The 22750-nt window shown below is 42.0% G+C and overlaps 1 protein-coding gene across 3 annotated transcripts in view; it reads left to right on the forward strand.

Moving 5' to 3' along the window:
- Positions 1-22750, forward strand: part of LOC117735220 (alpha-1,6-mannosylglycoprotein 6-beta-N-acetylglucosaminyltransferase B) — a 55508-nt gene that overhangs the window by 31814 nt on the left and 944 nt on the right. For 2 of the 3 annotated variants that reach the window (XM_034539724.1, XM_034539723.1), the window contains exons 9-16: positions 6891-7022; positions 9279-9412; positions 10188-10318; positions 13356-13511; positions 13628-13774; positions 13907-14023; positions 18006-18080; positions 21934-22199. In XM_034539724.1, coding sequence (XP_034395615.1) covers positions 6891-7022; positions 9279-9412; positions 10188-10318; positions 13356-13511; positions 13628-13774; positions 13907-14023; positions 18006-18080; positions 21934-22199 — 1158 coding nt within the window. Of the gene's footprint in view, positions 1-6890; positions 7023-9278; positions 9413-10187; positions 10325-13355; positions 13512-13627; positions 13775-13906; positions 14024-18005; positions 18081-21933; positions 22200-22750 lie in introns of all 3 variants that reach the window. The other variant, XM_034539722.1, reaches the window with a different exon arrangement.

The raw sequence follows: 22750 nt of genomic DNA on the forward strand, positions 1-22750 counted from the left end.
GAGTGATGACAGGCGTGTGCAGAGCTTTCTGAGGTGTTAAAAATCAAAGCTGTCTTTTCCCTCGAAGCTCCAACAAAGAGCATTATTGGGCTGCCAGTCTCAGCTTGTGCCTCTCCATACGTGCTGATGCTCCCTCACCCTGCAGCCTCCTGATTGATGCGCCTTTGTTTCCATGCCTAGAGATTAAATGCAAAAACAGCAGCATTGATTTAAATAGCCATTGTAGGCCATCAGTTAGGTAACAATCTTACAGATTTGTCTTCCTCACAGTGTTGCGTGGGGTCTAATTGAGGTTAACAGTGCACTGTTTGTGGGATATTCCTTAATTTCATAATAGAGCTTTTAGTGTCCTAAATTACAACTCTGTTTTTAAATATATGTTGCCCTTAAGGCTCAGTGTTTTTGTTTTAATATATAATTTCACAGAATATGACCAGACAGGTTTAAACCAATCTTCCCACAGATTCACCACGCACCCAGAAATTGTTATTTCTTTCTGCAGCATATGGACTTTGTTTACCGCACTTTAAGGATGGTTGTGACGTCCATTATGCTTCTTGAATCGAAACTGAAGGAACAAAATGAGGAGAAAAGACAAACGAGCTGCTGACAACACAAAAAATAGTTTAAAATCTGAATTAACATTAACATGAAGTAAGGCGCTATCATAGCGACCATTTACGAGCTGAGATGTAGCCTCGCTGCACATCAAAGTGGCCCATCAGCTGTATCTGATCACAACAGCGTCAACATCTGAGCTGTTCTCTCCTGTTATCCTGCGGTCTCAACTGGTCGATTAGCATGCGAGACTCTGTTCCCTCTGGCAGGCCGGCTCCGCACAGCGGCGCTCCTCTCTGCTCGCGTCATTCCTCTCACGCTGCGAGGCCGCCCTCAGTAAACCTCTGGCCCCCAGCCTCAGCCCCTCAGACGTACCTGTGCATCTGCCTCAGCCAATTCCCCTCCCTGTTGGACACGCGCACCCTGCAATGCAGTGTGACTATGGAGTCTCCGACACTCTTTTGTCTGACTCTCTCCCCTTTTCCACAAAACTGGAGAGTTGCCATGGTGCCAGTGGCCAGCTGTGAAATAGAGAAAGTGTGCCCGGTGGTTGTCAAATGGTTTTTGGGTAAATGTGTGCAAGTCTTGCACCTTTGTCCATCTTTTTGCAGTCTTTCTCTTTTGCAATCCATGTCTCACAACTTATTTCTGCATTTTGAAGGCTGAGCAGGTAATTAAAACAGATGTTTTTTTAAGAGAGAGAGAGAGAATAAAAATAAAAGCTGAATTTATCCTACTCACAATTCTTGTCTGTGAAGCCAGAGCTTGATATATATAGCTTTTGTTTTAGAGCCAAATCCAATGTCGCCAGAGACCTTAAAAACACAGTTAGAAACATCAAATCAGTGACATACCGTTCTGAAGGACACAGCCAGTGTGATCTCTTCTGAAAACAACTCTGTAATTGCATTTTTTTATATTTGAAGAGCAGCAGGCTCAGGGATGTGTTTATGCTGCTGAGAAGGATGAACTAAATCCTCATCAAAACAAAGTGAAACAACACCAATATACCATACATCAATCACTATCACCAATGGCTCTTTAATGTGTGTTTAATAGCTTTTAGAGGTCAATGGAGCTGTAAATCATGGAGGCTGTGGCTACAGTTCTTGTTAGCGGGATACATTCATTGCTGGTTATGTGGTCTCTTCTTGGGATTTGTTGATAATGATACAAATATTAAATAATGCCAGCCTGCATGTGCATTTGTGAAGGGGAAAAAGAGAGAACGGGAGATAGAGTTGTTTGTGCCTGCTTGTGTATGCATACTTTATAATGTGTGCTTGTGTGTTACAGTATGTGTGTACTCCCAGTTCCAGACTCCTGGCTCCTTAATGCACTTTAATCCCTTTACTCTTCCCTTAAAGTTTGCCCTGGATTTGCATATATCCAATTAAACCTCTGAACAGCAGCAGATTCAGTGGATCTGTGAGGAGTCACATACAGTCACTGTAATACATCTAACCGTGAGAGGCCATACAGGCCATAATTCAACCTTAAACTCACACACACACACACACACACACACACGCACACACGAGTGAAACGCACATAATGTATGCGACATAGACACACAACTGGCCAGTGAAACCACGCATGTGATTGAAATAATACATAATACATTTTCAGGTATCACAAAAGGCATCGTTAGCAGGTGCGAGTGAGTCCCACCTGTGTATGTGCTGTTTTAGTGGGATGTGTGTCAGTGTTTTTAGCCGTGCCCGACTGTGTGGATGCAACGGTGGTGAATGTCTGTCAGGTGGTCCACCACTTTGGTCCAGACTAAAATATGATATACATACACATGTTGGATCAATCAGCATGTAATTTGGTTCAGACATTCTTGTTCCCCTCAGAATCAATTGTAAAAACTACTTTGGTTATCCTTTTGGTTTCGTCCCATCATCATGTCAAAATGTATATTTGCCTTATACTTACTATTTATGCTTTATGACTAAGAACTAGTGACATTGCCATCATCCTCAGCTGTACTTTGTGTTTACCTCTCACATGCTAGCACACTAAGGTGAGATGGTGAACATAATCAACATTATGCCTGATAAACATCAGAATGGTACAAATTAAGGTGTACAATATTTACAAAAGTATTAGGCACAATGTAGGCAGCGTCGGAAATACACGAGGGCAAAGGGCAAAACTGCCCCTAAGAAATATAATTTTTCCCCTGATATCACTAGGAGAGGGGCAAAAAATGCCCCCATAATTTCCTCTAATAATTATGATAATTTAATGAACTTGTCAAAAACATCGTAACCCTGACCCGGTCCAGTTGCCATATCATGTTTTGGATTTTCGCCTCGATGTTGCGTGTGCGTGATGAACCGAGTGGAGCGCTTCTTGATCTCCTGTGAGTGGGAGGAGAAATGTTCGTCGTCAACCCAGCACACGTTGAATTCTTCTGCGGACTTCATCAAGGGGAGCGACAACGTCAAGAAATACGTGGCCATCGCCTCCGGTGAGTGATAACTAGTAGTAATTAGTTTGAATTTATTTAGTTCGCTTTAGCTAGCTAACGTTAGCTAACTAGCTCTAATGGTGCGTTAGCTCCAAAGGCTCGCGTGCTAGCTAGTGAACGTTAGCCAGAGTGCAGTCACATCCTCATAAGTTACTGCCATCTTGTGGTTCACAACAATCCTCTATTTGGGGATAAATACAATTATTTGAGACTGCAGTTGACTGGGGGTTTCAAGGGTTACATGTTTAGATTAAGTCCCTTATTACATGTAACATACTATTGCTGTTTTTGTTTGTTCAATCTCAACACAGTGGAAGACATCATGATGATCTCACTGGAGGGACAAGAAGAAGAAGATGCAGCATGTGTAGAATCTGCTGTGAGAAGAAAGCCAGGCGGCCTCACATAAAACCCTCTGAGCAAGGCAGCAGGTCAGACCACCAACTTCTCCAATGGCTGACAGTGACACAGATGACGAGTGACACTGGTGCTCTTTTACAAATAAGCCACTCATATGTATATGTACATATTTAGTATTTGTCTACACTGTACATATAATTTAATATTTGTTTTCATTTTCTGAAAAATTTGTTGTAAATTGAATTGAATTAATCTATGTATAGCCCTTTTATTACGTTTTTTAAAAATTGTTATGTATGTTATAATATATAAAAAAGTACAACTGTTAATAGTTGTTTAAAAATTTGTATAACAATAAATAACCACAAAGAAATAAGAATAACATTTAATATGATTGTCTGATTTCTGTGTTAAAAAAAATCTAAGAAAACACTTCTGTAGACTACTGCCTAATAGTCTTCTTATTGTCATTTGATGACAGTTGCTCATATACTGTAAGCCTAAATAAGTATATTTATTATTTTGAACAAAGGTTAAATGTTATTTCACAAGTTTCAAAAAGTGCCCAGAGTGCAAAACTGGTAATGATAAATAATGGGACGGGTTGTTCGCACATTTCTTCACTTTGCAAGTCTGAATCAACGTCATCACACCACAGATGACCCCGTTAAACGCTGGTAACGAGTGCAAAATATTGCATTAGAGCAGACTCTCCATCATTCCTTCTCATCCACTTATCCAGGCTTGGGTTCGCAGCAGCAAATTCCAGGCAAACTCGTAGGACATGATTCACAGTAATCTGTGGTTCACCATGAGCACTTATATGTTATGCTCCTTTTCTGTGTAGTTTTACCTTCAAACGGACACAGCGACAGTTGGGCGCAGTCCCTTCAGAGCTTCAGTGTGTAACTGTAAAGCAGTGTGTTGTGGATAATGTCTTCTCAACACTCGGTTTTTAATAGTCACCGTGCCGAATAAAGATAGACGTTGTTTGATTCAATATTAGTATTTATTAATGTGCATAAAAGAACACAGAAACTGCATGTATGTATGTATGTATTTATGTATGCATGTATGTATGTATGTACCGTCATCTCGATCAAATGTCATCCTTATCATAATACAATGTGTACTATTCACTATTCACAATCCCTATCCACTATTTTCCCAATTTTCGACTTCATAATCTTGCACATTTCTGTTTTTTTACATTTACATTTTTTTAAACTGCAATGAAAACTGTGTTTTTTCTCTGAATTCCACCCTCCATTTCCCAGCTACCTATTTGTCATTTTGCTTTATCTGCAATATTCCTAAAACGCGACCATTTTATAGCATGTACAAGTTGCCGTTTCCTGTATTATGGCCCGGCAGCTGGATTGTCTCGTACCCACCTGGCTGCGTACTGCACATAATACACAGAACAGAAATACAGCGTGGAGAAGGGAAGAGCACTTTTGCTTGTGTAAGTGCTGAATTGCCTGCAGTGTTCACCTTTTGACTGATGAAACTGCAGTTTTAAGCACTGTCGGCTGACACACTCTCGCTCATTATCTCGTCTGCTGAAAAGGAACCGGTGTTTGTTTCCAAAGGCCGCGGTGCTGACTGAACATGTTCACTGTCCAAAGAAAGGTCGATACAGGCTGCGTGTGCGTGCATGTGTGTGTGTGTGTGTGTGTGAGGCCATAGGTCTGTGACTATCGCTGCACAACTTCCTTGAAGTGGTTGCAGTTTGACAACACTGCAGCTTTTATATCTTCCAGCAAAGTGACTAAAGACGATCTTTTCTTCACCGCTTCCTGTTCGAGTTTGATCTCTATTCTTGAGTTGCTCAGATTGCAATTGTTCGCTCTTCTTTGAAATATGAGACTTAATACGAAGCCTTGACGGAGCTCTTTTTTGATACGAACTCCTTTGATCACAGAAGGTTTACATTTAGTTATTTTTAGTTATTTAGCATCCAGGCCCTTTTCTATTGCCTGTCATTTGTTACACATTGAGGAAGCTACAGTAGACGTGGCTGGATAGTTAGCTACGTTTCTCACATCTTTATTACATTTCCTGTTAAAGAAAATGGAAAAGTATTGTAATGCAAGTCTGTTTTTGTGTGTGCAGTGGTCCCTCCGAGCTGTATTATCATATTTAAATAAATGTTTTACAAAACTGCCCTCTGTTACGTTATATTGACATCCAGTAAACTGCATTTAGTACGCCGCAGAGCATTGTACAGATCTGCATCTTCTGCTGTACGTGTCACCAAAGGACTGCTGAGCACACAGAGCAGCACTTCCTCTTGTATTAAAAAACAGACGCATTGGATTGTGCTTTTCTCAAACAAAGCGCTACATTGATCCCGACTGAAAGCGCTCTGAAGCCGCGCTGTACTTTGTCATCGCGGACAAAACATTTATATCTCCTGTCTTTACTAGTTTTGCTAAGACAACGCTCTTTTGTAAGCGCTCTCATCTGGGTTTTATTTCTGCCTTATTTCTTCAGCTGATCAAGCCCGTCTCGTTCACCAGAAAACTAACGGGGACAAATGATATCATACAACACTGACTTGCAACTTCATCGTACAAGAATGTCATTCAGACACGTGCCTCATGTGGAAAACTAAATAACATAAGCTATATTAATACATGTTGTAATTAACTATGTGTCCAAAATCCATCCCTTTTGATTCCATCCACCACATTTACTGTTTTATAAACCAAAGCATTGGACTCACAGACATTATGACCCAATGGTGGTGCACGATGAAGATGACTGATGATGAAAGTTATTACAGTTCAATCTCTGGGGAGCATGAATGCGTGCGCCTCATTTCATGGCAGTCACGTAGTTGCTGAGATATTTCACTCTGGAAGTAACGGATCGACCGACAGACGGACAATATCCTCTGTAGCTCTGTCGCTAGTTGGGTTGAAAATAAAGAAAGCAATGCAAGAGAGTAGACAACCCTGAGAAAAGGCACTATTGTGGCACTCCTGGTGCCAACGTTTATCCAGTAATTGCTTGGAAGGCATCATGACAAAGGCGGCTCGAGCACTAATAATGCTTGGAAGCAGCCGTCCCTCGGTATGAGTCAGAGACGTGTGGTTGAAGCCGTCTCGCTGAGAACACTGACACGCTCCTGGGCTCTGTCGCTCTTCCTGTCCGTCACTCTGCAGCATCTCTGTCTCTCCCCCAACCAAACCCAAGTCACACAAGCACCCACACATATTCAGAGAAATGGGAGAACACCTGGGAGTCTCAGAATCCACACTATATGTTTGCATCCGTACACACAGCATAAGTTTAATTTAGCGTACGGAAGTGCACAATTTCCTTTTTATAAACCACAAATCAACACATGGATCACCCTGTCATTACTGTGAAATGGGTGTTTAAATTCTCTCTCTTTATATATTTTTTCCCTTTCGTGTCGTCGTCTTCATCTCTTCTTTGGGATTACAGTGACTGTTGTTGTGGTTTGACGCATCTGACCTGTCTTCAGGTTTTTGGGGGTTCCTCCAGGAAGAGGAAGCTGCCCTCTGACAGGACCTCTGCCCTTTGACCTCATCTACACAGACTACCACGGCTTGCAGCAGATGAAGCAGCACATGGGTCTGTCACTGAGGAAGCACAAGTCAGTGTTAAGCTCTCGCCGTCTCTCTCTTATATGTGTGTGTCTTGTCATTCCCATTTGTTTCCCAAGACCTAAGGGAAGTGTTTATTTGTTGCATTCATTTCATTTTATCAGTAATTGCCTTATTGCTGAAATACTTAACCATTGGCTTATTGACTGGCTGCAGGACACGAGACCGGATACTTCACTGTGCAACATCAGCAAAATTCTCCCTTATATGGGATTCAATTTGGCCTCTTTACACAGTGATCCATCAGCCAGGTGCAGGCTCCATCACACACGCTGCTCTTTATATGCATCACATTGGAAGGTTGGACTAGGTTGCTTAAAATGAATGAATTAGCCTGTACCACATTCATATATAGTTAGTGTGGTTTTTTAAGCATTTACTGCAGTAAATGCTTAAAAAAACAAACAACTATCCACAACTCTTAGCGGTTCCAGTGTTGTGTTTTTTTGTTCCAGCTGAGCAGCACTAGAGCAGTGTAAAAGAAAAGCCTCTGTTTTATCCAAACACAGAAAAACAATATGCAAATTGCAAAAAAAATTATTTATGGAAAAGGAAAGCGGTCGTAGCAGTGTGTGTAGATAGTGATAATCGTGTTGGGTGCAATGTTGTTGGATTGTATTATGGAGCTGGATTACGTTTTGTTTTTATTCCATATTTTACTCGTTAGAGGAGAAGGGTACATTCGTCACAACAATTCATCGTGATCATCCTGCGTTTTGAGCTCTGTGAGACGAGGTCGGGGCAAAGCAGCAGTGGAGACCTCCGCTGACTCCACTCAGCGTCAGTCCGAGGTCAGCTGATCGACGAGCACTCCTCAGCCGTCACGGAGCCAAAGACCAATACTTTAATTTCCTCTCCTGCCCTGATTAGAGAGGCACGGTATTGATAAATCTCAGATTGGATTACATCAATTGATTTTTGACTTCCTAGTGGAAATATAAACTGCTAATAAAGTGCGAATATAATTTGCTTTTACTCTTGTAAACTAAAAGCCCCCCCCCCCCCCTCAGTTTTCCTGTTTGATTTTGATTTTGGAGGACATTAACACAACATCTTTTAAGATGTTTTAGTGTCGATGCTGTCGAAGGAGTGTAATCTATTCCCTGCCTTCACATTATCAGAGAGAATTTCTAAACATTTCCAGTCGATCCAAAGAGACTCACGCACGGCACCAGAGTTTAGCATCTCCTTCAAAAGTGTTTGACTCAAATTCATCTCAGACCTTCCAGGTTGTGTGTTGATCGGTTCCAGCAGAGCGCCTCGTGGTGGCTGTGAAACAAGGCTGTGATTTAAGTCTCAGACGTCTCACCTTGAGGCTCCTAAGCTCGGCTCAGTGGGGAAGGGGGGGGGAGGCATCCATCACCACCGACAGCTTTACAAACCAACAGTCGCACGATGAGACCGCTCTCGTGCTGAAATAAACTCGTAGCTCAAAACGAGGACGCCATTTTTCATGGCCGTCATGTTGTTGACAGTTTTTTTTTTTTTTTTTTTTTTGCATGCTGTTTATTAAGAGTGACATTGACAGACCAAATCTCACATGTGAAATGGTCTGGAAACCTCTCGGGCCCATTTTCGATTACCAAGGGGCGTCATCAACGGGTTATCAACATGTGACCAGTGACCAGCTCTAGGTGGCCAACGACAGCACATTAGTTACATTACTTGGTGACAAGTGGGTGGGAAAAGGAAAATGTAAACATACTACAGTGAGTAAAGATGAGCCGATACATTATCAGTTGGAATATTAAAACTTTTGCGAAATCCAGTTGGGGGTACAGCGAGCACATCTTTCTTCTCAAGAAAAGTTTGACATGAAGTTGATTGTTCTTGTAGCAGAACTAGTGCAGCGCTAGAGCGATAATATGCCTGTTCGGAAAAGGGGCCGGTGGCTTTGGCTGTGGTATTGCCGCCTGCAGCTTTCTCCAGAACCACTAATACAACTTTACAATGGGCGCTTCTTTTGGTCCTGAGCAAAACACCTGCCATGCTATGTGTGTCACAACCGACCCAAGTCGCAGCTGCTCAGGTTCTGAACCGGTGAAATACACTCTGGTTCTCGGGGGTGAAAACACACCAGAGTGGCAGCCAGTCACGGTCATAAACAAATACATCTGTCAATTTCCAACGCTTTGCCTGGTTTCCAGGCAAGAGGTGGAATAAACCAAACTCGGAGCAATTAGTTCCATTTGAAAGACAACTGTGATCTCGTTTTTAGCTCCAGCCTAATTCTTATTCTGTCCCAGGTGCCACATCCGAGTTATTGACACCTTCGGCACGGAGCCGGCTTACAACCACGAGGAGTATGCCACGACGCACGGCTACAGGACCAACTGGGGCTACTGGAACCTCCACGGCCAGCAGTACATGACCATGTTCCGTACGTGGGCTTTGATTTTCTCTCAGACAGATTGTCTCTTTCGCTGAAGGGAAATGATCTTCATAATTCTCACAGGTGATATCAGAAGCTTGATTTGTGACTGAAAAGTGCGAGCAGGTTGTGTGAGATTATAAAGTCTTCAGTCAGGCACAGCAGAGAACGTGAGAAAAAAAAAACACACACAAGCATTGAGGGTTCAATTTGGTGAAATCTGTGACAGGAGAAACTTCAGCTGTTTGTGTCGTCTTCGATTAATTCCGCGACAATCGGCAGCCCCGCTGCTCCCGCAATACTTTGATCACAAAGCCCGACACCGTGAACGCTTTCATCTCCGGGTTTGAATTGACTACAAAAATACTGCACTTGATAGCTCCCTTTGTGTGTGCTACCAATCATCGTACTGTTTCGTATTCTGAAAAGTTGTAAGCTGTGGCACTTTAAAGCTGCAATCCAAAAGTCTTTGAAGGCTAAAACTATATAGTGAAGATGACGGAGAGGAAAGTGTTGTGGATGACGTTGTTTCACCTCGTTCTGGGGATGCAACCAAAGACAACCAAATAAATTGTGTGAATGCAAATACGCTGTATTTTTTATTTAACCGATAAAGTTATCAGTGGCATTGTTTTACCCCGCGGATAAATGGGAACAGTTATTCATGATAAAACAGTATGAATTTCAGCTTTTCAGATTCCCCTCCGTTCTCCTTTGTGTTATATTCTTTTGAGACATGGACTTTTAAAATTGTGTTGCAAATTGCTTTGTTTATCCTTGGCAGCCCACACTCCAGATAACTCCTTTATGGGTTTCGTGGCGGAGGAGCTGAATGAGACGGAGAGACTGAACATTCAGCGGAACAAGGTTAACAATATGGCGGTTGTCTACGGCAAAGAAGCCAGCATGTGGAAGGTCAGTGTCACACCACGGCCGTCTACAAATTCTTTATTTTTATTTTGTGTGAGATGCGACGGTTCATTTACAAACATTTACAAAGAGAACTCTAATCTATAATGCGTTGTGTAATTTGGTCACTTTCAAACGTTTACCCTGTGGCTTTGCAAGGACAAATGACAAAGAGATTTAAAGGGCACACACACACAAACACACACACACACACACACAAAGAACATGACTTCCATGACTCTCATTAAGGTGACCTCTCACCACCTCTCAGTAGAACGGAGTTGAGGCCTCTGCACACCAAGTTCATGTTTTTCGTACACGATTTTTAAATCCGCTACGCACAGAAACCTTGCACACTGAGTCTGATGCGTTTGAATAACCTATTCATTGTGTGAATGTGCGATATGAGACAAAACTGAATGTGTTTTACGAGGGTGCAATGGACGACGTCTTAGAAGAAAAATGGACTTGGTGTGTAAAAGGCCTCTGAAATAAATAAAAATGTTGATTCTTATTCCTCTTGCTAGACGCCATGAGCCCCAAAAGAGTAAAAATACATTATTCATCATATTATGTGATTTCTTGAAACAAATTTCAATACATATACTTTTCTTCAGATTATGTTAAACAGTGTAGTGTTTGGTGTTTTTGTTACATCCTCCTTAGAAATCAATTCCTAAAGCTTCAATTAGAATACATTGTCCTGAACAAAATGCATTTTATGATGAACTTATATGTGCAGTAAGACACGTTCTTGGGCCCCCCCCCCCCCCCCCCCCCCCCGTTGGGTTACGACACGAGCAAAGTATTAATAGAGCCATGATTAAGGGCAAAGGTTTTCAAACTGTGAGCCCTGCCTCCCCAGTGGGGCTCAGGAGAGTGAGAGGGAGGTGGGGAAGTAGAAGCGTGACGCAAAGACACTGCATGAGGCGAACCTTCCTGAGTATCATCACATGTTCTCCTGTATCGAGATAACCGGTGAAATCTGTCTGTACATCGATGGTTACGTTACAAACACAAACTGCTATTTGTTAATCTGGCATACTTTTAATTATGCCTACATTTAAACAAATGTAGGTTTAAAAACAGAGCTCAAGTTGTGTCCCACAGGTAAAATTAGAACTGCTGTTGATGCTCCCCAAAGCTCCGCTGTTGTCTCGACGGGGAACACAGCGTCACACTTTGAAACCCTGCTTTAGAGGAGTCATTGTACCACTACACACGACATCGGCAGATAGAGTTTGGAGGACTCTTGATTATCACTTTCCTATTCCAACCTGCACAACACCCACTAGATGTTACATTTCCTCCAAACCAGTTTGTCCTTCAGTGTGATGGTAGAGGAACAATCATTTTGGTTTTTTTCGAGAGTACATTTTACCTCCGAGCTGCTGGCAAGATTTTGCCGTTCTCGCTGCAACTTTGAAGTGTGCTGCCGACCTCCCACAAGATTTGGTTCTCTTCCCTGACTGCAGCTTTGTTCCTACACCAACATGCCACGTTTCTCTGAACAACTTGAGCTGCAGTGTAACAAGTCATGTGTGCATTCGACAGATTGCACCGTGCAGCCGTTAGTGTCGGGGTCTCTCCAGACAATGAAGCCCCCCTCGATGAGAGCAGTCTCTTCCTCCACCTTTTGAGGTTTTGAGTTTCACATGAGAGCTTTGGGTTCTGTAAAGGTCCTTTGAGAGGGAAAATGGCTAATACTTGATGTCATATTCTGTCTTTTCCTCTACACCTACTCTTCGTACTTCTCTTCTCACCGTGTACTATTCTACATTCATTATCCCATGATGCATCATTGATGGATTCAGCTTCAAGTGAGTACCTCCTTTTCACTGGCAATATTGATTTCTTTGAATAGAAAAAATATTATTTTTTTCCTCTTTTTTTTGTTGCCAAGAAATATATAATTCACTTCAGTTGTGTTGGCATGAATTTATCAGAGCCTAACTTTTGACTGTCAGTTCTGTTTTAAAAGATGTAAAAATAGTCTAGATCTGTTATAAAACATGAGTTTTTTCTCTAATGTAGCATACAAATAAGAAACAGATTTAGATAAATAAAGGAATGAGGTTGAGAAGGTTTGTCATATCTTCCTTTTCACTATAACATTGTTCATAATTGTAATAAATTGTAACTCACATAAATCCAAGAATGTAAGCAGAAGCAGAAGAAAGTGTGATTTCATCTCCATGTTGCTCGAAGACATTAAAATGGCCCAAAATGAAAAACGAGGAATAACACACTGATGACATTTATAAATGATTCATGCCTTGAAGACACATCATTAGTGAATAATTCATATTCCCAGAGAAAAAACTTTTCAGGGATAAACTAATTCAGTTTTACATCAGGGAAATAATGCAAGCAAATTGTTTCCACGGGGCAACGCAGAAGATAGACATTGATTTAAGTATTTCAAGCCTTCACAGGTACTGGACAGTTACCAGTTACCAAATTGATGATGTTGGCGCTAACAAGAGCCGACTCAGCTCATTTTATCTGCTCGCCTCGTTTCCATTTACCAATAGTGTCCAGGCTGGGGTGATACTATTGCCCTCCCCAACACCTTTGGGCTTTGCTCCTCTGCCCCTTTTCAAGAGCGGTTGTGTGTAATACTGATGAATCTATTCAATTAATTTAACCGGTCATAGCGGTGTCGGTGCTGCAGAGGAAACCTCACAGTGTGTATTGTCAACAGTACAAAGCTTAACTGTCATCAGATATTTGGTCTGGGCATTCCAAAGAGACAATTATAGACGTCTGCTCTTTGAAATGTGAGTTTCAAAGCAACTTAAGACAGCAACAGCTCTCAAAAAATAAAATTATTATCTGATACGTTGAGGGCAAAAATCTTAGCATTGCAACCATATTGCCAAACACATGGTGAGCAATAAAAAGGCTAAAACTAACCAATAGGGATCTGGTGCACTAAAAAAAATAGTCCCACCCTTGCGGCAGTGTTTTCAATGATAAAGCAGGAACTCCACTGTGCCCATTTTTAAGTGTTCAGCTTATTTTGTGCCTGTGTGTTTCAAAGGGAAAGGAAAAGTTCCTGGCCATTCTGCATCGCTACATGGAGATCCATGGAACGGTCTACTATGAGACGCAGCGTCCTCCAGAGGTGCCTGCCTTTGTTAAGAACCACGGTCTGCTGCCTCAGCAGGAGCTGCAGCAGCTCCTCAGGAAGGCCAAGGTGGGAACATCATTCACACTTTCATGATCTTCTAAAAAATATGTGCGTTGACCTGGATATGAGCAGCTCAGTGGATCGGCTAATGATCTCCTCCTCCTTTTTATGTTCCTGTCAAGCTGTTCATTGGGTTTGGCTTCCCCTACGAAGGTCCCGCCCCTCTGGAGGCCATAGCCAATGGCTGCATCTTCCTACAACCCAAGTTTAACCCTTCTCACAGCTCTCTCAATCATGACTTCTTCAGAGGGAAGCCCACCTCCAGGAAGGTAGATGCTCTTGTTTTTTTTATCTTGGCCATGAGGATGAAGGCACAAAAAGCAAATCAATATTGAGTACACATATTGACTTCACTCGTTTTATTGTGATTGTAAATAATATATCCATTTATTCCCCCTCAGGTGTCCTCTCAGCATCCTTATGCAGAGCAGTACATTGGCCGGCCGCATGTCATCACTATCGACTTCAATAACTCTGAAGAGTTTGATGCGACCATCCGTGAGATTATGAGAATCAATGTATGTTAATTTATTGGTGTTACCAAGCTCAGCACTAGTCATTCAACAAAATATCGGCCTTCCAATATTATACCACAGATAGATATTAGTCTACCTCAGTACACCGCTGCATAATGATAATAATAGTTTGCTCTTGCACGCTTTAAAGTCTGGCTTGACCCACTTTTGAAGCCCCCAGCCTCTAATAGACCTCTTCATCATGGCTCTCACCCGCTGCTCTCCGTGCTGCTAATTGCTTGAGATATTATGCGGCTCAGGAGGTATACTGCGCCCACACCTGGGTTTACATGGCAACCTTCCAGAGGCCAGCCCGACAGACCGAACGCATTGTCCGCAGCAGATCATAATAATCAATCACGCTGTGCTCAATCTGTCGCCAGAACAACGGCGAGCAGCGGCCTCTCGCAGTGCCAAAATGCATGTGTGCCTCTACTGGCCGGGTTTGTTAAGTAGGCCTTGTGTGTCCTGCTGATAGGGGCGAAAGGAAGTACCACTTGTGGCACCGGTAAGTGTTTAAAAGGTGGATCCTAGTGGAAGGAAACACAATAATAATCACACAGGCTGACTGGGCAAGTTTCCACTTAATTGTAAAGGATTAAATGAAAAAAAAGAGCTGCTTCATTGTCTATCATCTGGATGATTCATAACTACACGTGTGTTTGATTCAGACACAGTTGCGTGTTTTCATAGTATAGATAATACCAATAGCATCCAAAAGTGCGACATTTTGGGAGAGCAGCTTTTTTCGCTCTCGTACTGAGAGTTAGACGAGAAGATGGATTGGTCACTAGAAGTCGCTTAGCTTAGTTTAGCTTAGCACAGAGATTGGAAATGGGTGAAAACGGCTGGCTGGCTCTGTGCATATAATACCAAGCTAATATCATTATTAATTAACACGTTACGCAGTGTGTTGGAGTGCTTCTTGGCTGAGAGCAGTAACTTCCTGTCTCCAATGGTTGCCTGGCAACTGGTCACTTTGATTACACTTTTGTCTTTGTATTAATTGAACAAACAGGATTTAACGTGTTAATTAGTCAGCTTTAGAGTTGCTTGTGGGGGGATTGTGTTACCTTCAGAGAGAACCGGGCTAGCTGTTTCCCTCCGTGACAACTCGTTGTGCTAAGCTAAGCTAACGGGATGCTGGCTTTAGCATTATATTGACATTACAAACATGAGACTGGGGTCAATACCATTTCCCACAAATAGCAAAGCTTCTGTAGTATTTGGATAATAGGAGTTGAGCATATTGGATATGGGGTCAGATCAGTCTCAATAATTGCAAATGCACACAGAGAGACTTACAAATGCAAACACAAAGATTTACAAATGCTCACAGAGCAATTTACAAATATGTTCGATTTACAAATGCACACAGAGAGACTTACAAATGCAAACACAAAAATGTACAAATGCGCACAGAACAATTTACAAATATGTTCGATTTACAAATGCACACAGAGAGAATTACAAATGCAAACACAAAGATATACAAATGCGCACAGAACAATTTACAAATATGTTTGATTTACAAATGCACACAGAAGGATTTACAAATAAATTAGACTCACAAATGCACGCAGAACGACGTGTCTGTGTTTATTTATTTGTCAATCGCACTGCATTTGTTTGTGGATTGCTTCACATGTGTGTACAGATTTATGAGACTCCCCTGCCGTGGCTAGATTCGCAAATGCATTTTTTTAAAAACAGACCTATCTGTAGCCAATCAGATGTCGCCCTCATTTTCAACACATCATTCGCTTTATTTGCGCCTTAGAGGGGCGTGGCTTATCTCCGTGGCTTTACTCCGTGGAAACAGTTATAACTTCCGTCATCCACTATTCCTGCTTTATACTTGTTGTGGACATCCCATAAACGTCGGAACATCTAACGCCCTCGTGTTTGGGTTCATAACATTAATATCATATATATATATATATATATATATATATATATATATATATATATATATATTTATAAATAACATCACAGCTCGGTGGCTTTCACCGACGACGTCTGAATGACAGCGGGCAAACTTTTCACTTCGCTCTATTCGCGTCATTCGTATACAAGATTATACCGAACTTTCAATGACTTACAACAATGGAGGTGGGGGGGTGTACATTAATTGTGTATCCCTCTGCAAATTGCGCAACTGTAACGCTGGCAGACCCGTGGGGAGGGGGAGATGCGCTCATGTGATTGGCTGAAAATGAGGGCGACATCTGATTGGCTACAGCTAGGTCTATGTTGAAAAAACGCATTTGCGGATCTAGCCACGGCAGGGGAGTCTCATAAATCCGTACACACACATGTGAAGCAATCCACAAACAAATGCAGTGCGATTGACAAATAAATAAACACAGACACGTCGTTCTGCGTGCATTTGTGAGTCTAATTTATTTGTAAATCCTTCTGTGTGCATTTGTAAATCAAACATATTTGTAAATTTTTCTGTGCACATTTGTAAATCTCTCTGTGTGCATTTGTAAATCGAACATATTTGTAAATTTTTCTGTGCACATTTGTAAATCTCTCTGTGTGCATTTGTAAATCGAACATATTTGTAAATTGTTCTGTTTGCATTTGTAAATCTTTGTGTTTGCGTTTGTAAGTCTCTCTGTGTGCATTTGCAATTATTGAGACTGATCGACCCCATACTTGGACGTCATGTTTAAGTTTAATGAGATGCATTCTAGTTCACAAATATTATATGTAAGGCACATAATGTTTTTTATTCGGCACATATTCAGGTAGGTTTGTTCTTGTTGTTGATACGATATTTTCTTCTGTCAGCGAACTCAAGAGCCATCTGGCACACTGTTGCCTCAGATTCTAATGGCTCCATGGCAACAGTGCATGATGGAAATGAGGCAACAGGCAGCTGATAAAGAAACTGAGCCACCTCCTCGATCTTACCCTCTAGCTGGGTTTGTGTGTCTTTTCCTGGACACGGCTGCTCCGAGCATAACACCCCCTCCCCTCAGGCATGTGGCGGACGTTTCACGTTATCGTCATCGATGATGGCATGAAATTATGGATGTGGCTCACATTTTATTTTATGTTTTTGTGGCAGGGAAATGCACAGTCATTTAAAAAAATGTTTTCTGCTTCCGAATACAAATCACCCTCAATGAAGCATTTTTTTCTCTCTCGCTCAGATTATATTATATTAATATGCCCAAAAGGCAGATTGCATTGTGGAATATCTGATGAAGTGCCAGATACATTTCATTAAACACAGATGAAATAAAGTAATAAGAGAGCGCTAAAAGGAACACCACACTAAAAGGAACCATTTGTCAGTTTAAAAGCCTGAGTGCTTCAGTGGCATGATAGTAAACAATGACCGTGGGAGACATTCATTGCACAATCACTTCCTGCATTGAGATTACTGACAGAATGTATGCTGATATATTCATAATAACTGAAATCATAAACCTCTTTACATCCAAAGACATTCAACTGTCGTGATTTCTCTACAGAACCAGCAGAGTGTCTCTGTTGCTGCTGTGCTCTCTACCACACTGTTAGCATACGCCAGAGAGCCATTGATCGGTGTCTCAGTGAGTTACAATATGTTTCCTGTCATCAAAGAGTCAGACAATGAGTGACAGCCTTTAACAGCGACACTGAAAACGACACCCGAAGGACCCAGAATGCACAAAAACATCAGGCCCCCTCGGTAATGGATGACCTGTGGCTGACTTTCAGTTTAATCCATTGTTTGACATTTTGATGTAGTCGTCACTAAACATAATTAAATCAGTTTTCAAAGCTGTCACCTGTGATGTATTAGGTCATTGATTTTAACGTGTGGTATGATATAAGCCTCTCCCAATCACGCTAATGAATATGTCAGCTTTGATGTACTATCAGATGTTCCTATAATTATGATATCTTATTTCTGTGGACACACACACACACAGACACACACAGTGCCCCACTGTTTCTTCATCTGTGTGAACATCTGTGTTTGCAGGTGGAGCCCTTCTTGCCCTATGAGTACACCTGTGAGGGGATGCTTGAAAGAGTGCACGCCTACATTCAGAACCAGGTGGGCCTCAAAGTCAACGAGCATGCTGGGCAAGGTCATAATGATGCAATAGAAATTATTTATTTCTAGGTGCATTGGTTGCATCATAGCAGATCAGATTGGTTGCAGTTTGGTGGTGTGAATAAATCACAGAAATAGAAACCGGATTAATTGTGCCTGACTCAATGTGGCCCGTTTAAATAAAAGAAAGGAAGTTCAGTGCATTAATGTGTTACTGAAACTATAACAGCTTTGTTAATAAATAATGTTACAAAATTACCAGTGTAATCATTGCTACAAATGGAGTTTAGGTTAAATACATTAGTAGTAGTAGTAGTAGTAGTAGTAGTAGTAGGCAGTGTGTTTATTATGTGTTTTATACACATCTTTTATAAAGTGGAAACTGCTTATAGTGATATGTCTCTGTCAAATTGATCACTATAAACGGAAAAGAATGTCCTTGCGTAGATTACCTTCTCATTGACGTTTCTTTATTTATGACATTAATATAAAGCTTAAAAATGCAGCTGTTCCAAACACTTCAAAGTGAAAGGTGCACTCAGTAGAGTGCAGATCCCCGCCAGGTGTGTGTGTGTGTGTGTGTGTGTTGTGTGTGTAATGTATGAAACCTTGGCTGGCTGCTCGTCACAAGTGTACGAGTTTTTTTAAATCACATAACCGATATGCTCTCGTTGCATAACCATACGGAGGTTTCGCATCAGCCCTCTGCAGGCACGCACCTCAGCTCCGTCTCACGGGCCTAACCGCGACATGCAGCGTTTGTACTCTTGGAAAAGGTCAGGTTGATTGTCAACAAAAACACACACAAAAAGGCACAAGAAACTGCCGAGCGGCGGCAGTAAAAGTGAGCAAACAGTTTCCCCCACTGTGTCTGTGGGCACAGAGCAGCAGCAGGGATTCAGAGATTCCCTCGCCTGTTTCATCACGATGCCTCCCCCCGACCCACCGGGGCCAGAGTAGTGAGTGGGGGGCTCAGCAGGCAGTCGATGGGATACAACACAGGCAATAAAAGGTGTTTAGAGAAAGTGTCACAACAACACAAGCAATCGCATGATTCTCATGGCGGAGATGATACATGCTGTGCAAATCAAATAACTGTACTGTGTATAATTCAGTGCAGTACTTACATAACATGTTTTACTGTAACAGATCATAATTAGGCCTAAAAGGGTCAGTCGTGCAAAATGGCTTCTCAGTGCATTTCTCGAAGTTTAGCAGGCCCGAAAATAAACTTGAAGCCTTTCTCACAAAACATCAGCTTCTCCCCGTTTCAAGAGCTGTGTCTTGATGGCAGGAAAACACACTACTCGGGCGGAATATGAATGAGGCTAGTGAAGCACGATAAGAAGACACAAAACATGCTCATTAGGTCAGTCTTCATTGTGAGGCCTCTCAGCTTCTGTGTTGACAGCACAGACACATAGATTGCCTTTGGCATGTTGGGTCCTCAGACCATCCATTGTATTTTCTCCAAGTGTTTGTGAGGCACTGTTCATTATTTATCGTTTGGTGTACACCTGCTCCTAGAGATGCTTGCCTTCATGCTTGCGTTTTGTTCGTCTAATGCGTGTCGTTGTCTGTATTAATTTCCGCCCGTGCGTGGAAGAACTCAAGCAAACGTTTATACAAGTTCTAAGAAATGTTGGACGGATAAATGATCGAGCTTTAAGAACAGAAACAGCAAATAGATTTTCTTTACACAAGGTCTCTTCTCATTAAAGCATTCATAGAAACCATTGAATTGAACTAATAAACTGACCTTCTATTTAGGAAGTTCCCTTTTCTGGGATTTCTTATTTACTCAGGGCCACACTGCCCTGGTCTGATATTAAATTCTTTGCAGGCAGCAGCTGCGAGTTCAATAGACGAGCACGGTGACTCGTTTTTATCAACGATGGTCCTCGAGGACGGCGATGAAAGGGAACAATAATACTCATACTTAAAAGTGAACTAGTTATCCAACTTTTTATGCACATAATAATGTCATTATCATTATTTGTTATTGTGCATTTTACTGAACACTTTCACCCGTTTGGTTGGGTTCAAATAAACTGTCTGGTTTGTTCGAGCTAGTGTGAAAGCTGTCAATCGAACGCACCAACTACGGGATTTTATGAAAGCAGCTGTGTGATTTTAGCATGATTTTGAGATTTAAAAATCCATCTGCAAATCTGTTCAAGAAGCGATCGATTTGATCTATTCAGACCATACATGATATATCAATGAGTTACCTCTGCGTCTGTATAACTTCCTGTTAATTTATACACAGACATTTTATACTGTCTTTTTACAGATGTGATATGGTCTTCTGGTACATCCATCCTGTGATGGTTGCTATAGTGGTGTCCTATAGTGTGACCGCTGCTCTGACACCATCTTTTCCCAGGCTGTCAGACACACACACACACACACACACACACACACCCACACACACACACACTGCCCGTCTGGCATGTACATTTCCAGACACCCAGCAGACTTCCTTCAACTTCTCTACCACCCTTCTTAACCTTTCAAGTTGTATTTCTAACTTCTGAAGTCACTTAGAAATTCTAAAATTCTCTCGTTTTTCTACGGTGAGACTGAACCTGTCCTCCTCCTCGTCTGACCTTTATACAACCAACTCTTGACAGCTCAGTGTCGTCCCCTGTACACATTGTCTGGATGATTACATGATTGCACACTTTTGTTTTGTTGTGTCCCCGTAGATGGGCAGGAGGCTTCATCAGACAAAGCACTTGATCGACTTTTCTCATTAAGCTCCAGAGACACAGTGGTGGAGGTCAAACACACACATTTAGAGATGTCGGTGAAAAACAATCAGTGAGGGCAATTTGTTGCGAGGAGCCGTGGCGTCGCCCATTTTCCTGTCGTGGTTCAACTTGACGATGACCCTCTGACCCTCAAAGCAGGATGTTGATCCAACTAGACGGCATAGATCTGAGAAACCTGATTGGATGAACATTTAAATTAAATAAAAAAACAGTTTAGTTTCAGATGTTTATTTGTCCTTATGTGTAGGATTGGACATTGTCTTACCTTGATGACTCATAGTCGTAGTATTAATAAGATTACAATTCAAATTGATATAACATACCTTGTCAATGATTACCAGAAAAAATAAAACCTCAGAATTGTGGGGATTTTCTTACAAGGTCCACATTCAAAACAAACACATGCACAGATTTAAAAATAAACTTCTCGACTAATAAAAAAAAAAAGATTATTACAAATAGTAGCATCTCCACATGCCCCTGCTTTCCATCTCTCTCTCTCAACCTCGCCCCTCCCCATTCTCCTGATGAGCTGTGTGTGTGTGTGTGTGTGTGTGTGTGTGTGTGTGTGTGTGTGTGTGTGTGTGTGTGTGTGTGTGTGTGTGTGTGTGTGTGTGTGTGTGTGTGTTCAGGAGTGGAAGAGCAGCATAGATGGCGAGATCTGAAGCCTAGTTATTGCCTGCGGGCAACAGGAGCCCGTTTTAATAAACGGGTCTGGAGGCCAGTGGGACATGTCAGAGAAATGTTATTACCTGGGTCTTATGAATAGCCCAGCTGGAGGGGGAAGCTAATCAGCTCTCTCACCGGAGCATAATTCTGCCTCCCAACATCATTTGTTATTGGGGTGGCATAACTGCATTCATATCATTTCCTGGGAGATTGACGAGGACTTGTCAGCTCTTATAAGCAGCTCTGTATCATAACGGTTCTTTTATTTCCTCTATCAGCTGTCCAGACCGTGTGTACCAGAGCTGAATGCATAATTTGTGTAGACTTTATCTTGCCTGACAGGTCAAAGTGTTTGCAATATAACACTGAACATATTTCTGATCTGGCTCACTTTGTCTTTTCACATGTAGGACTTTTGCTCCCCTGAAGCTCCGTTTCCTCCAGTGAACTCGTCCTGGCTGACCAGTGCTCCCAGTCCTTTCCTCCTCCTGCCTAACTCCAGCATCCTAGCCTGGGCAGCCAACGCAAGCTCCTACGCGACCTGGCCGCCCCTCAGCGCACTGCGCCTCTTGGCTTCGCTGGAGGAACAGTCGTGTGTGGAGGCGTGCCAGAGGGCGGGGCTTATCTGCGAACCCGCCTTGTTTCGTTTCATCAACATTAAGGAGGCCTTCAGCGCGTAAGATGACGGATAGATATCTCTTCATTGGCTCCTGTTAATGTATATGGAAAATAACACTGCTCTGAATTTGAAGTAATCAGTTTAAAACATTTACTTTTCAACAAAATAGTCGAGATGTTTTAAATGCTGAAATGAAAAGTAAATATTTGGATCTACATGGGGTGGCTGTTTCTCAGGTTGTTGTCCACTAGTCGGAAGATCGATGGTTCGATCCCTGGCTTTACTCAGTATGTTGAAGTGTACAGAACCCCAAATTGCTGGCGAGGGCCATCTGTCTGTGCGTTTGTGTGTGTCTCTATGTGTGTGTGTCTGTGTGTGTGGGTGTGTGTGTGTGAATTTAGCATATAAATTAGATCCTGATGGGCTGTTTGTATGATGGCACTCTGCCATCAGTGTGTAAATAGTGTGTGAATGGATGAGCGGGTGAAAAAGTCCACTCACCAGTTTCAAGTCAACTTTTTACCCATGATTGTGATATACAGTAGATTGACCCTCTTCAAATACAAAATGAATCTTGAACTGTGTCATTGCCAAAAGCACCATCCCCA

This window comes from Cyclopterus lumpus, chromosome 8 (genome assembly GCF_009769545.1).
Source record: "Cyclopterus lumpus isolate fCycLum1 chromosome 8, fCycLum1.pri, whole genome shotgun sequence".
In the NCBI taxonomy this organism is placed as follows: domain Eukaryota; kingdom Metazoa; phylum Chordata; class Actinopteri; order Perciformes; family Cyclopteridae; genus Cyclopterus; species Cyclopterus lumpus.